This window comes from Myotis myotis, unplaced genomic scaffold (assembly GCF_014108235.1).
Source record: "Myotis myotis isolate mMyoMyo1 unplaced genomic scaffold, mMyoMyo1.p scaffold_m19_p_2, whole genome shotgun sequence".
NCBI lineage: Eukaryota > Metazoa > Chordata > Mammalia > Chiroptera > Vespertilionidae > Myotis > Myotis myotis.
In genome coordinates, this window is record NW_023416324.1 from 187,404,499 (window position 1) to 187,418,375 (window position 13,877).

At 39.7% G+C, this 13,877-nt stretch overlaps 1 protein-coding gene across 1 annotated transcript in view; it reads right to left on the minus strand.

The window, feature by feature from the left end:
* LOC118677522 (EGF-like and EMI domain-containing protein 1) overlaps positions 1 to 13,877 on the minus strand; it is a 610,230-nt gene that overhangs the window by 34,556 nt on the left and 561,797 nt on the right. Inside the window, exon 17 of the mRNA XM_036352669.1 lies at positions 1,058 to 1,189. Within this exon, the coding sequence (XP_036208562.1) occupies positions 1,058 to 1,189 (132 nt within the window). The remainder of the gene's footprint in view (positions 1 to 1,057; positions 1,190 to 13,877) is intronic.

Consider the following 13,877-nt stretch of genomic DNA (forward strand, 5'->3'; position numbering starts at 1 on the left):
TGTGAGGGAATCATTTCTTTCTCTACTACAAGTGTGCTTAAAATTCACCATAAGCAAAAGAAATCATTAAAATTTTAATAATTTTACATTTTAGTTCTTCATTTTGAATAACTGTAGTGGTTATGGATTCCAAACACAATGCTATATGAAACCACTTCATACACACTTAATTGTGTGTTTAGCTGGTAATTTTTAAAATGAGGGCAAAAAAAAAGAAGTGATATTCAAAATATACATTCTGTGGCCTGCAGAAAATTAAAATCAATAGCTTGACCATGAGTGTATATTTCATAGGTGGCATTTGAAGGGGTAGGGAATCCAGAAATCAGTCCACATACTGGCAAGATTAGGAAAGGAAAATAGAAGGAATCTGCGTTGGGAGCAACTAAGAGAAAAGAGTGGCGATGGCCAAGTTGGGGGAAAAAATGAAACTGAGGCCAAATCATTTTATTCTTAAACCTATAAAAAGTACATTACAAATAATTACAAGCTTAAAAATTAAGTAGCTGACTGAACATTTTAACATGCTCCTTGGGACTTTTGATTGTGTGTTCTCCTATAAACGTTTTCGATGTTAAAATTCCTAGCAGATCAATATAAGGTGTTTGGTCTAGGGAATATTCTTTTATTTATTACATAACAATGAGCCAACTGGCATTTTATCCTTTAAGCAAGTCATTGTTTTCATTCCAGAATAACAAGTTGTGTAATTTGATTGTTCCTAAGCAGATCCTAGAACTTACTTGATATATCACTTTCGTATGTTGCTATTTCTGTACATTGATTTATAATAATCAGTTCATGTTTTATTATTTATTTCTTTTTCTTTATCTGTTTCCTGTCTCTTTTCAGGGAGATAATTTTAATGGAAAAGGCAAAGTCAGAGAACAAATTACACAAAAAAGTTTATGTTTTCAACCATTCCAATAAAAACGCCCATAAGACCTGTTATGAATTAGAAGCTTGAATTCACATTTGCTCGTTAGCATTCCAAGTGATGACCCACTCTATCGGTGTCTCTTCAATAAGTTACAACTAAAGCGGAGAACACACTTACCAAGATGACAGTGGTTTCCATGGTAGCCGGGCAGACAGGTACATCTCCCTGTCACTGGGTGACAGTCCTCTTTCTCGGCCGAACACTGACATACCTGTTTACAGTCCTTCCCATATGTGCCTGGTGGACAAACTAAGGGGAAGAGGAAATGTAAACCCAAATGAATTAAATTTGTCTGTGTAAATATAGCTCTAAAAGTGAAAGCAGGGGGAAATTTATTAAATAAGACCATTGCCTACAGAAGCGTGCTGCCCTCTGGGATTTAGGTTTCATTAAATTTACTTGGGGATTACTTCACTGTTTTATTTTGTTTTGTGCAGTCAATTTGTGACCAACTGTCAAGGGCCGGCTGCAATTTTCTTGTCACTGAAGAAAATCATAGGGTGATGTCAGGTAAAATCAACTAAAATAATAGTATAATTCATAAGGGACCGCATATCTGGATGAAGATATTTTTTTCTGCTGCAGCCGGTTTTAAATTCTCAAGGTTGTTTCTCTCTGCACATGAGTGTGGACTGTATTTGTGTCACTTGTCAGCGACTCTGCTGGGTTGTGCTGTTTCTTTTTACAGGCCGAGCAGTAAAAGCTTTCGCTCCAACTTCTAAATAATACTGTGCCATTTTGTTAAGAAAATAAAAAGGCTTGCTGGGTGTTTTTCAGCTTACAAAACAGAGTCAAGTAGACATTTTGAGTTTCACAGTTGTGTCTAAAGACAATTCAAACAAATTGGTAAAACAAAACAAAACAAAAAAACATTTGACAGGCTAGTTATTATATATCCTGCAGACCTAAAATTGAATAATCATTTCTAGATCAAGCTCTTTATTGACCACCTAGGGCGGTTGGCATCATGAAATGCCTCCCATTGGGGAAGTTATTAACCTCCTTGTTCATTGCATCCATGCTTTTTGTTGATGTTCCTGGGTGCTTGTGTTGTCACTGGTTTTCTTAGCATCCACTATCCTTAAGGACATGTCATCTTCCAGTTTTCTTTTAGTAAAAAATGGCAGCAATGGCATAAATTCTAATTTCGAGGGCCATCGGTTGCTTGCTTAGTATTAAAAACAAAGGTTAAGGAAACACAGGGGAATAAATAAAAAAGGCGGGTCTGATTTTTCCCTTTCTGACTGGGAGATGTGCAAATACAAGAGCATTAGCTGGAACCTGACTCAGTTTCTGAACAGCTATTTATGTAGTCTGCTGTTGGGCTAGACTTTCTTTTACTGAGAATCACTGATTGCTCAAATCCATACCAATGAAGCATTTATCCTGCACTTGCCAGGTATGCTGAAAAGCACATCAAGCTTTAGTGCCTGAAAGGTTTACTAACTTTTTTTGTTAATAAGAGGCTAAGCCAGAATAACTGACCAGGGCATTTCAGAGGTGACTGTGTGATATTCTTCCTTCCCTCACCTTATTGTCACTAAACACATGAAGTCATCATTTACATTCCATTGGGACAAGATGAAAAGAGTTCCCTAAAGGGAGGTTTCTAACGTGAAAGGCTGGCAAAAAAAAATCCAAAAAATTAAAATATGTTTTGTTAGAGGCCTCTGATAACTTTAGAAACCAAGAGCTGCAGTTATTACAAATTCTTCTCATGAGTTTCTTCCCATCACTGGGAAGACTGGGTTTCTTTGTTTTTTGTTTTTATGTGTGCATGAGTGTGTTTTTTTTCTTGCCACAGGATTAAGTGAGCATAGAGCATAGTCCTACTACAGCAACTATGGCCACAAAACCTGTGTTCCGTGGAGGTTGATAATATTAAGAGGTCAAAGTGGCTGTGCTGAACACAACGGGATTTATTTTATAAGGTCCAGTACCCCAACTTATTTAGCTATTTCCATCTTGAGGTCTGGGGCCCACTGGCATAGGGCTTCGAGGAAAGGGACATTTGAACTGGTCTGCTTTGGGAAGAGCCATCAAGAATGCTGTGCTGGTCTGCAGGCATCCATTGAAGGTCGTGTAGTCTAGAGGACATGGCATGAACTTAGGTCAGGCACTGCCATGGACCTTATAGCTGGCTTTAAACAAGCTGCTTAAGCTGCAAGGCCCTCACTTTCTTTTTTTGTTTTGTATAATCCTGTATAATAAGAGAGGAATATGCTAATTAGCTGTTACGCCCTGAGACGCAACAACCAAGCACATCAGGACCAGATAATAGATCAGCAGGAGCGTGGGCCAGAGAGGTACAAGTGGGCTGCAGAGAGCTACAGGAGAGGGCAGGGCAGCAAGCTATGAGGGGAGGGAGGAGGGTGGGGGGAGCTACAGGTGGGCAGGGCAGTGGGCAGAGAGCAACAAGAGGGCGGCAGCAATCTACTGGCTACAAGCAGGTGGCAGAGAGCTACAGGCCAGGGCAGGGAAGCAAGCAAGGGAGACGGAGAGCTACAGGAGAGGGCAGGGCAACAAGGAGGGGGCGGGGGGGAGCTACACGATGGGGGGGCAGCAGGCGGAGAGCTACAGGAGGGCGGCAGCAACCTACTGGTACACGGGTTCATGTGCAGGGTTACTAGTGGGATTAATAAAATCTATCTCATAAATTATTATGAAGAATAGGCTAATGGACATAGTGACATATAGGAATCTCATAGTGCCTCAATAAAATTCCTTTCCTTTCCATTGACACATTTAAAATCAGAATCAATGTTTAACAAAGGTGATGTATATGAACAAACATCATAAAAAATTCAGAATAATTATGGAAAAAATTATCTAATATTTAAAGACCATCTTTATATTGTATCTGCAATCAGGAAAAATATTTCTAAAACAATAGCAACAACAGCAAAACCCATTGCAATCACATGGTGACGTTTCTGAACCACATATAAAGAAAATTTATTCATATTCTCATTAATCATTTAATGTTTTAAGGCTTCATAAAACCATTCACAAATGTTAATCACTTCTCCATCCCAAGAAGATCTCAGGCATATCTTTAGCTTGAGGAATCAAAATTGCAGAAGATACAAATAATGTACTCATGACCTTCTAAGCTCTTAAAGTCAGTTCTCAAATAGATGTCTTAAGATTACTAAAGAATTTTACGAGTTATGTTGCAAAACAATATAATAAAGATAAAAGCAAGAAAAAGCATCTTGAATGTTATCCAACAGGAATATTGGGGAAATATTATAGTATTTCTTAGATAACACGTGTCACACAAAACATCCATCAGTTGTCACCTGGCTGAATAATGATGACATTGACTAAGACTTCAGAGGAACACAGTTACTGCAAAGCCTGCCTCATGTCCTCTGACAGAGAAGGAAGTGTGTTAGTTTATTGCTCAAGCTTCTAGATAGACTTCATTATGAGGCACGATTTACAAAACATGCAGAATTATGGGATGTTTTCATTCAGCCAAGAAATACATCCTGGATACCTATTGTGTGCTGTGGTCATAATAGTGAGCAAAACAAAATATGATTCTTGTGCCTACCAAGTGTATAATAGCACAGAGATACACACAACAAAATGGTCATTGACATAAATAAATAATTTAAAATGTTGTAAGGGTGCAGGGTGTAGGAAAGAGAATAACATTAAGGATCCCAATTTTGACTGGCGGGCATTGGATTAGTGGGGGTGGAGGGTGTTGGTTCCACATGTTCTCTTGGGGAGATAACTATTTAACTGAGATATGAAACACTAGAGAGAGTGGGAAGTGGGAGAAGATAGTAAAATGGCAGGGAAGAGGAAAAATTTCCAGAGGGAAAGACCCATGTACTACTAAGATTCCTAAATAGTGTGTTGGCAATGGTATGCATGTACATTAGACAATAGCAGGCATACATTGTTTAACAAGTTTCTGCTTCAGTTTCCTATGGGTGCTGTACAGATGATGACAAATTAATGGCTACAACAATACAAAGTTATTTTGTTACATTTCTGGAGGTCAGAAGTCAAAAATCAAGGTGTTGGCAAGTCTGTGTTACTTCTGGAAACTTGAGGGGAGGATCTACTTCCTTGCCTTTCCCAGCTTCTACAAGCAACCTATATTCCTTGGCTTGTGGCCCCTTCTGCTATCCTCCAGGCAGGAGCTTAGCTACTTCTTTCTTCTCTGATTGCCTGTTTCCCTCTTATAAGAACCTTTGTAATTACATTAGGTCCACCCAGTAATCCAGGAAAGTCTCCCAATCTCAAAATCCATAATTAAATCACTTCTCTAAAGCTCTTTTTGCCATATGAGACAACCCCAAGAACCCCAAGTCCTTCTCAGTGTGACTAAAACCTTTCTTTTGAGTCCATTAATACTAAATAGGGTTATTTTTAAAAATAATTAGTGATTTTTTTTGATAAATAGAATATTGACAGATTCCAGGAATTATAACATGGATATCTTTGATGATCCATTATTCCACCTGTCATACTTTCTGTATTCCCAAATGTTTCAATTGGCTTCTGATTTATCCCTTAGAGACCATCCTATGTAATAAAACCCTAATATGCAAATTGACCAAAGGGCAGAATGACTGGTCGCTATGACACACACTGACCACCAGGGGGCAGACACTCAGTGCAGGAGCTTTCCCCTGGTGGTTAGTGCCCTCCCACAGGGGGAGCACTGCTCAGCCAGAAGCCAGGCACACAGCTGGCAAGTGCAGTGGTGGTGGCAGGAGCCTCTCCCAACTCTGAGGTAGCACTAGACCCCTCGGGGGATATCCAACTGCCGGCTTAGGCTCGCTCCCTAAGCTTGCTCTTTAAGCTGGCAGTCAGACATCCCCCAAGGGGTCCCGGACTGCAAGAGGGTGCAGGCCGGGCTGAGGACCCCCCGCCCCCCTCGCAGTGCATGAAAGTCGTGCACCAGACCTCTAATGTTATCATACAGGGCCAAGTTCTTAACACTAGCCTCATGCAAAACTCTTTATAGAAATCAATAAAATATCACATTTAAAAAACTATAGGATATTCAAAATATATGGAAAAACTATCACCAATTTTTTTTAAAATAATCTTATTTAAAGTACTAATGGACTCAAAGGACAGGTTTTGATCACACTGAGAAGGACTTGGGATTCTTGGGAGAAGGTCAGGACCCAGCAAGAACCTGGGAAGCAGCTTGAGTACACAAACGTATCTACAGGGAGACTTAGGAAGACAGACTTCTCAACATCTGAAACGCAGAGAAATGAAGGACTAGTCGCAGATCACAGTAGAAGTTTCTAGACCATGAATTGCTTGCTCTTCTTAGTGCTCAACCTTTAAAATAACTTTATTTTTTTAAACAAAACTTTAGGGACTCCGTATAAAACAGTGAAAAGCTCCTTTAAGCAGGTGTTACTGTGCACATAATAAGGTAAGTAGATATTGAACGACTTGCCCAAATGCTATGGCTAATAAGTGGCAAAACCAGGAACAAAACCACAGTGTCCTCAGGATGAGCTCTGAGCTTTCCCTCCACTCTCTCAGTGCTGCTCTTTGGAAGTGAGAGAGACATTAATATTATGTAACAAAATTACAAAGCTGGACAAGAGGCAAAGTTGTGGCTTAACTTACTAGATAGGAAAATCAGCCTGGAAAGTTTTCTACTGAACATTTCTTGTTCACTTTGTTTACTAATTAGCCATCCAGGCCACTGGAAGATCTGGTCAAATCAATTTGAAGTAATTTAGCTGATACCCCTTCCTAGTTGAAATTATTCTGAGCAAGCAAATGACCACAAAACCTCTGTGTGTGTGTGTCTTCTGTGTAGATCTAAGCTGCCACTCCATGCTCATACTACATTTTACTCTTTACGTTAACCAGGGAATGTGCTAAAAATGAGAGTAAATTAATAGGTACTATTTTTGATTTAGGTAAAACTTAAATGACTTTGACCATGAAGCTATAATCTGAATGTAGATAAACGTCTAAAAGATTTTGGAAGGCAAACATTGTATTTTTGACTTGTTGGCTTTCCAGGGACTTGATTGTCTTTTATCAAAAATCAAGGAGTTAACGTGATCTCACTCATTTGTGGTATATAATGAACAACATAAATTGATGAACAAAAATAGAGCCAGAGACATAGAAGCATTGAACACAGCATCCAACCTAAATGAGAAGGCACGGGAGGGGGGTGCATGAGAGATCAACTAAAGGTCTTGTATGCTGGCATATGAGCATAGCCAATGGACACAGACAGTAGCGGGATGAGGGCATGTGCTGGGGGGGGGGGGGGGGAGCAGCCGGGGAGAGGTCAGTGGGGGAAAAGGAGATGTATGTAATACTTTAAACAATAAAGAATTTAAATGTTTAAAAAATCAAGGAGTCATTTTTGCTTAGATTCAAACTGAGACAAAGTTAATTAGAGAGATAAGTACCAACAACCTGTGCCCCTCACTATAGTTTTACTACAGGGTAAAGTTTCCAATAGTAGTTTTTGCTTCTAAGAAATAAGAATTACCTTCTTTAAGGTCACTTTTGAAAAGTGATTCATAGCTTCATTTTTCCCACTAAGATTTAAAGATAGATGAGATATCAATTAGAAATTTTAATGGATTTGTTTTTATTTAATTGTCTTTACTGTCTTATCTTTTGTGAGCAATATATCTGGTTGGCAAATATTTTATGAGATGATCTATACTATTCAAATGATACATATAAGATAATGCAATGAATTGACTTTTCTTTTGAAATCCATGACTGTCGTAGCATTTGACAGGACATAGAGTCACTTCCTTGGCTTCCTGTGGGAAGACCCAGTCCACCTTGGCAAGAAGATAAATTGTGACTGGGCCGGCATGGCTTGGTGGTTGAGTGTCGACTTATGAACCAGGATGTTGCCATTCGATTCCCGGTCAGGGCATATGCCCCGGTTGCAGGCTTGATCCCCAGTGTGGGGCATGCAGAAGGCAGCCTATCAATGATTCTCTCTCATAATTGCTATTTCTATCCCCCTCTCTTTCTCCCTTCCTCTCTGAAATAAATAAAAACATATTTATATATATAACAAAAGAAGGGACATTGTGCGGTCCTAAAATCCCAGTCTCTCCACTGTGACAGTTACAAACTTCAAGGCCATCTACAACAGCAGCGTCCCTGACATGCTGAAGAAGCAGAGCAGAAAAGTGTTTTAGATTGCCACAACGAACACTTAGCATCCCACCAGTTAAAAACAACAACAAAAAACCAACAACAATAACCTAGAGATTACAAGAGGGGCAGAGAGGTATAGTCAAATTTCATCTAACACTTTGCTTCTCGAAAATTGGGATTGACCTTCGGTAGTTTATGACAGCATATTATGCTCAGGTCTTTATCAAAGGCCCGGTGATAGATCAGCTGTCATCCACCCGCTCCTCAGAATGTCTTTGTATTAAACTAATGGTCCAGCAGAGCAGCCAGCCTGACAGGCAGGTTATTTATTTGCAATCTGGTAAAAGAACTGACAACTTCATTGTTTTAATTGTTCATTTTTCATGAGTTGATGCATTAGCTCACCCAGATCTTTGTGCCCCGGTCAGAGAACAAATATAGGGGAGTCAGGGCACCAGAAGGACTGGGTCCAACCTAAAGTTCAAGAAGCTGTGCATGGGTTTGGTGCTGGCTGTGATTCCCAGCATCCCACAAACATTTGGGAATTTTTTTTTTGGTCTTATCTTTGTTCTGCATCTCTTTCCTCTCTTTCAGGAAGACCTATGATGTCACCTACTGATCTGATTGTTTCTTGAAACAATGTTCCTGGTTCTCACAGCCTATTAACGGAGAAAAACTGGAGTGGGCCTAGAGTCCGCATGTCTCAGTCAGGGTGGGGGCCTGCCAGAGACCTCAGATATCCAGATAGCATCAGGAGCAGACATAGCTCAGGTCAGAGCCTCTCAGAATCACCAGCAAGTTTATATATACATATTATTGATTTCAGAGAGAAAGGGAGAGAGAGATCAAAACATCAATGATGAGAGAGAACTGTTGATTGGCTGCCTGCAGCATGATCAGGGATCAAGCCTGCAACCTGAGCATGTGTTCTGATTAGGAATCAAACCATGACCTCTTGATTCATAGGTTGATGATCACTGAGCCACCATGGCTGGCACCAGCAAGTTTGCTTTTTGTTTTTTGCCAAAGTACTCATGGATTGGCCTCACCTTGAGAGATTTGATTCTAATTCAGTGAAGTTTTGGTAAGGACAATATATATATATATTTTAAAACCCTATGATGAACTCCTTGTGGAGAACCATTCATCTGGAGTCTAGAACAACCTCAATTTAGAGATAAGATATCCAATAGATTAAATCATTTGTCCAAGGTCATAGCTAATCAGTAGCAGAATTCAAATTAGAGCCCAGGGTCCTGACCCCTTTTCACTTTCCATATCAGATTTCATGCCCCACACGCTATTGAGCAGAGGCACATGCCAGGGTGTCAGCGCACAATACTGAAATGATCATTTGCACTCAAACTCATTACAAATGATGGACCTCAGACAGCAGAAGACATCTCCACATCCCCATTATAAACATGAAGGGGTTTCCTGTTAAGCTACTGGTACCCAAATGATATTATTACTTTCCCTTCACATTAAAATTGAGAGCATCTCTGGGACAGAGGCTGTGTTTTATTATTTTCAACATGCCTGACAACTCACATGGAACCCAGAACATCCAAAGGCACTCAATAAATGTTGGATGAAGGAAACAAGAAAAGCTTCTCCTAGCCCAAGATCCGTAACTGTGTGAAAGGCTGATCTTACACAAAAACAGAACACTGGCTCCCTGTATGATATGCTTATGCATTCATTTGCCTATTAAACAATTATTCAACATTTACAATTAGTCACAGGGTACTAGGCTTGGCGCTGGGGCCTAGTTTATGTTTTTAAGAACCTAACCAACTGATTCCGGAAGACACGTGAAACACTAATCCAGAACAATCTGACAAGTGCCAGTAATAGAGACATGTAAAAAATGTCTAAGGCATCTTAAAGAGTAAAGCATGTAAGGCGAGAATCAGGGTATCTCGGAGAGGTGACATAAAACTGGGCCTAGGAGAGGAGTAGACATTTATCAGTCAGAAAGGAAAGAATGAATGAAGAAGTCTTTTATTGAAAGGGACAGACACAGTTGCTTCATGGCTAGAGGGCAGGGTTTAGAAACAAGTATGATGTTGAAAAGATGTGTTGGTCCTTAAAAATGAAGTGTTTTTAATATCAAACTGAAGTCTTAATCTTGGTGCTTGTGGGTTGCCATAGAAACATCATGATCAGACTGATGACAGGGTACATATTGGATTGGAGGCTGGGAGCCCAGTTGGGAGTCATTGCAGGCATTCAAGCAAAAGATAACATGAAACCGAACTGGAGACCTGGAAAGGAATGGAGATAAGGGATTGTACCAAGAGATTTTTTTCTTTTTTGAGATGGAATAAAGTGCTGAATGAAAGATTGTATAAGAAATCAGAGGAAAAGCTCTCTCTGCTCCTAAAGATTTCTTTGTTTTTTGCTTGTTTTTGCCAAATGGCATCTCTCTCCCAAATGGCCTAAGATGTTCGCATTCCAGTTACAAATGGGTTGAAAAATATTAAGATACTGATTTCAAAATGCCACAGCAAATAAGCAAATCTGAATCAGCACGTGGCCACTCTTATGTTTTTAATAACCAGCCTTTTCAGTTTACCTTGGCCATCAGAGCACTGGCAGGAGAGGTCAGCCTGACAGCGCATGACATTGTAAGAGCTACAGAATGTGAGCATTCTAGGGACTCAGGATCAGAAAGCAGCATGAGCATGTGGGTCAGAAAAGATCAATGATCTTAAGACAATGGAGCTGGGACAGGTCCTGAAAGCAAAGTTCTACTGGTTTATCTCTTTTAGGCTTGATTTTCGGGCAGATGCTTATATACAGCACCAATCCTTAAGGAAACATTTGGAGTATTTTAGGAAAAGTGGTGATATTCCTTTTTGGACAGCATATATATCAGGGGTGGGTAACCTTTTTTTCTGCCGAGGGCCATTTAGGTATTTATAACACCATTTGCAGGCCATACAAAATTATCAACTTAAAAATTAGCCTGCTATATTTGGTCAAATATTTAATCAACTTACCCCTAATGCCTTGGCAGGGCCAGGCCAAATGATTTATTGGGCCTTATACAGCTTGCAGGCCGGACATTCCCCACCCCTGTTATATACCATTGTCAGCATGGTAACCCCCTGGGGCACTGATGATGGCTGATGCTCCTTCTGTAGAACTTGGTGGTTACCATCCTCCAGCTGTTTAATAAATATATGGCAACAATATTTCTTCTTTATCAGTTCTCCAGATAAAAGCCTAACAATAAATCAAAATCCTAGAAATACTATAATACCTAAACTTAATGTCGATGGATTACATTAATGCCCACAGAAGAAATCCATCCGTCCTGAAAAACAGTGGTTACTTTATTCATGCCTGATTTTCAACCTTCTCTTGTGTTTTGTTCAGCTACTAAAAGGTGAAAATAAGTAGCATAGTTAAAACTGTGGTTAGGAGATTCTAACCTCCAGTAGATGTTCAGAATGCAGGAACTCAAGTTGGGGACAGGGTGGAGAAGTTCGAAGAAAGAAGAGAAGGTAAGGCTGACCAGAGAGCAGGTATAAGAAATTCATGTCTTGGAGACCTGAGGGAAAGATCATGACTTAACAGCTGAGTGCTGGGGTCCTGCCCCAGCAGGTCCAGGGGTCCCCAAAGGTGTGGACGGAGTCGGCGAAGAAGGAAGGACACGGAGACAGTGTTCAGTTGATCAGCAGCCTAGCCAGGATCTCCAGCCAGGATCTCCAGCCAAGTTCTGGTCTGGATCTCCAGCGAAGTTCTGGTTCGGACATCCAGCCAGGTTCTGTTACCATGTTCCCTCGCTAGGTTCTCCAGCCAGGTTCTGTCCAGGTTCTCCAGCCAGGTTCAGTCACCAAGTTCTAGTCAGGTTCTCTTGCCAATTTCTGTAGTCAGGTTCAGGCCAGGATCTTTTGTCATGTTCTCTCGCTAGGTTCTGTCTCTAGGTTCTGAGGCCAGTTTCTGTCCAGGATCTTTTGCCATGTTCTCTCCAGCGAAGTTCTTCTGTCTCTAGAGAACGTTCTGTGTAGGTTCTGTGCCTAGGTTCTGTCTCTCTTGGTTCCGTATTCTAAGTTCTGTGTCTTGCTGTCTTACTACATCTGTATTTATACCAGTTGATTCAATCCTACCAATCTCTATTACAAAGGTTAGGGCGTTTCTTATCTCCATTCCAGGGAGTAAAGATTATGTAGCTTAAGCATGATTGTTCGTAGTTAAAGTGATTAATTACTCACCTGGCACTAGTTAAGAGGTTTTATTCCCTCCCTAACTCCAGGGGAAAATCCCTACCTGGGGAAACAACCTTTCTCAGAGACCTTGGTTAAAACACATAGTGCCAAGAAGGTGAGCAAACATATTAAGAACAGTATGCCATATAAGCCAGGTCCATTGAAACAGCAAGGATGGACCGGCTCCCGGCAGCTGAGATTTCTGAGTACCTAGTATTGTGTACCAGACCTGTTCTAAGCCCTCTACCTATATTATCTTATTTGATAATTGAAACAAACCTGTGAGTAAACAATTACTATTCTTTTCATTGTACAGAGGAAACTAAGGAAATGAATGTTAAGTCATTTGCCCAAAGTGTTCACAGCCAGAATCAGCACTGATGATTCAAAGTCATTTTCTTGGACATTACCTTGTACTTCTTCCCAGGAGTTACAGCACAGACAGAGGGGTGTGAACATACCCTATTGGTTTATGGGCTCTTACCGAAGGACCTATAACTCATTTCCTTATCTCATTTCACAGAATCAGGATAGTACAGTGAGATCTGAACTTAGCATTGGGAGCTTACCCCTGTTACTCTGGGAAAGCCACCTCATCCCTGAGGGCGAAATGGATTTTGCTGTTGCCAGAGCTCTATTTAGTTTTAAACTTCAAATAATGTTTATTATGAAAATGATCCATAAAATACCTCCACTGATGGAAATCTGGAACATTTTAGTTCAATATGAGTGCATAGTAAGTCGGTTACACTATATTCAAAACCACGGTTATTCATAAGTAAGATTATATCTTATAATTTTTTTGTTCATTTATTAAACAATTAAATATTGAGTTTGAAATACTTTGTTACCAATCACTGTTTTCTTCCAGATCCACAGAATTTACAGGATAGGAGTAGAATACAGAAAGAAGGCCACCCATTTCCAATCCATTAGGTTAGTGGATGGCACTAGTCATACTGGATGCAAGAACTCTACTTTGGAGTGGTAATGAAAGCTATCAGTTTTATCCACGTAGAGCTCACAGATTAGATTATGAACAATATGTGAGTAGACAAAGAGGGAGGTACCAGGTAGAGAGGGTGTTTACACAGAAGGCAAGAAACTCTGAAATCCAAAATACTCCAGTGTTTATGTTTCTGCTCAAGTGTGATATTAGTCCCTTAAATGTGTATCCAATATAAAGTTTATAGAATCTAGGAACAGAATAATTAATCATAATTAATGCTTTCATTTCACATTTCAGGCAATTACTTTTTTACTATTATCATAGAGTGTTAATTTTGAATACCCATTTAAAATGATTTCTTAATGAGAATTTTCTTCATATCAATATTAAGGTTAATGGAAGTCAACAAAGGATTTTTATATATACTAATGAAATTTCTGTATCAGTGATCAACTCAAACCCTAATCTGACAAACAGATCTATTTGGCCATCTTGAGTATTATTTGCCCTTTATCACTATAGAAAAAGAAAGCATCAAAAATAGACACAAAAGAAGCAGTTAATGTTACTTTGTATGATGCAATTAAAATAACTTAATATAGTAGATTCTTTGTCAGTTCAAGTCATAAAATCA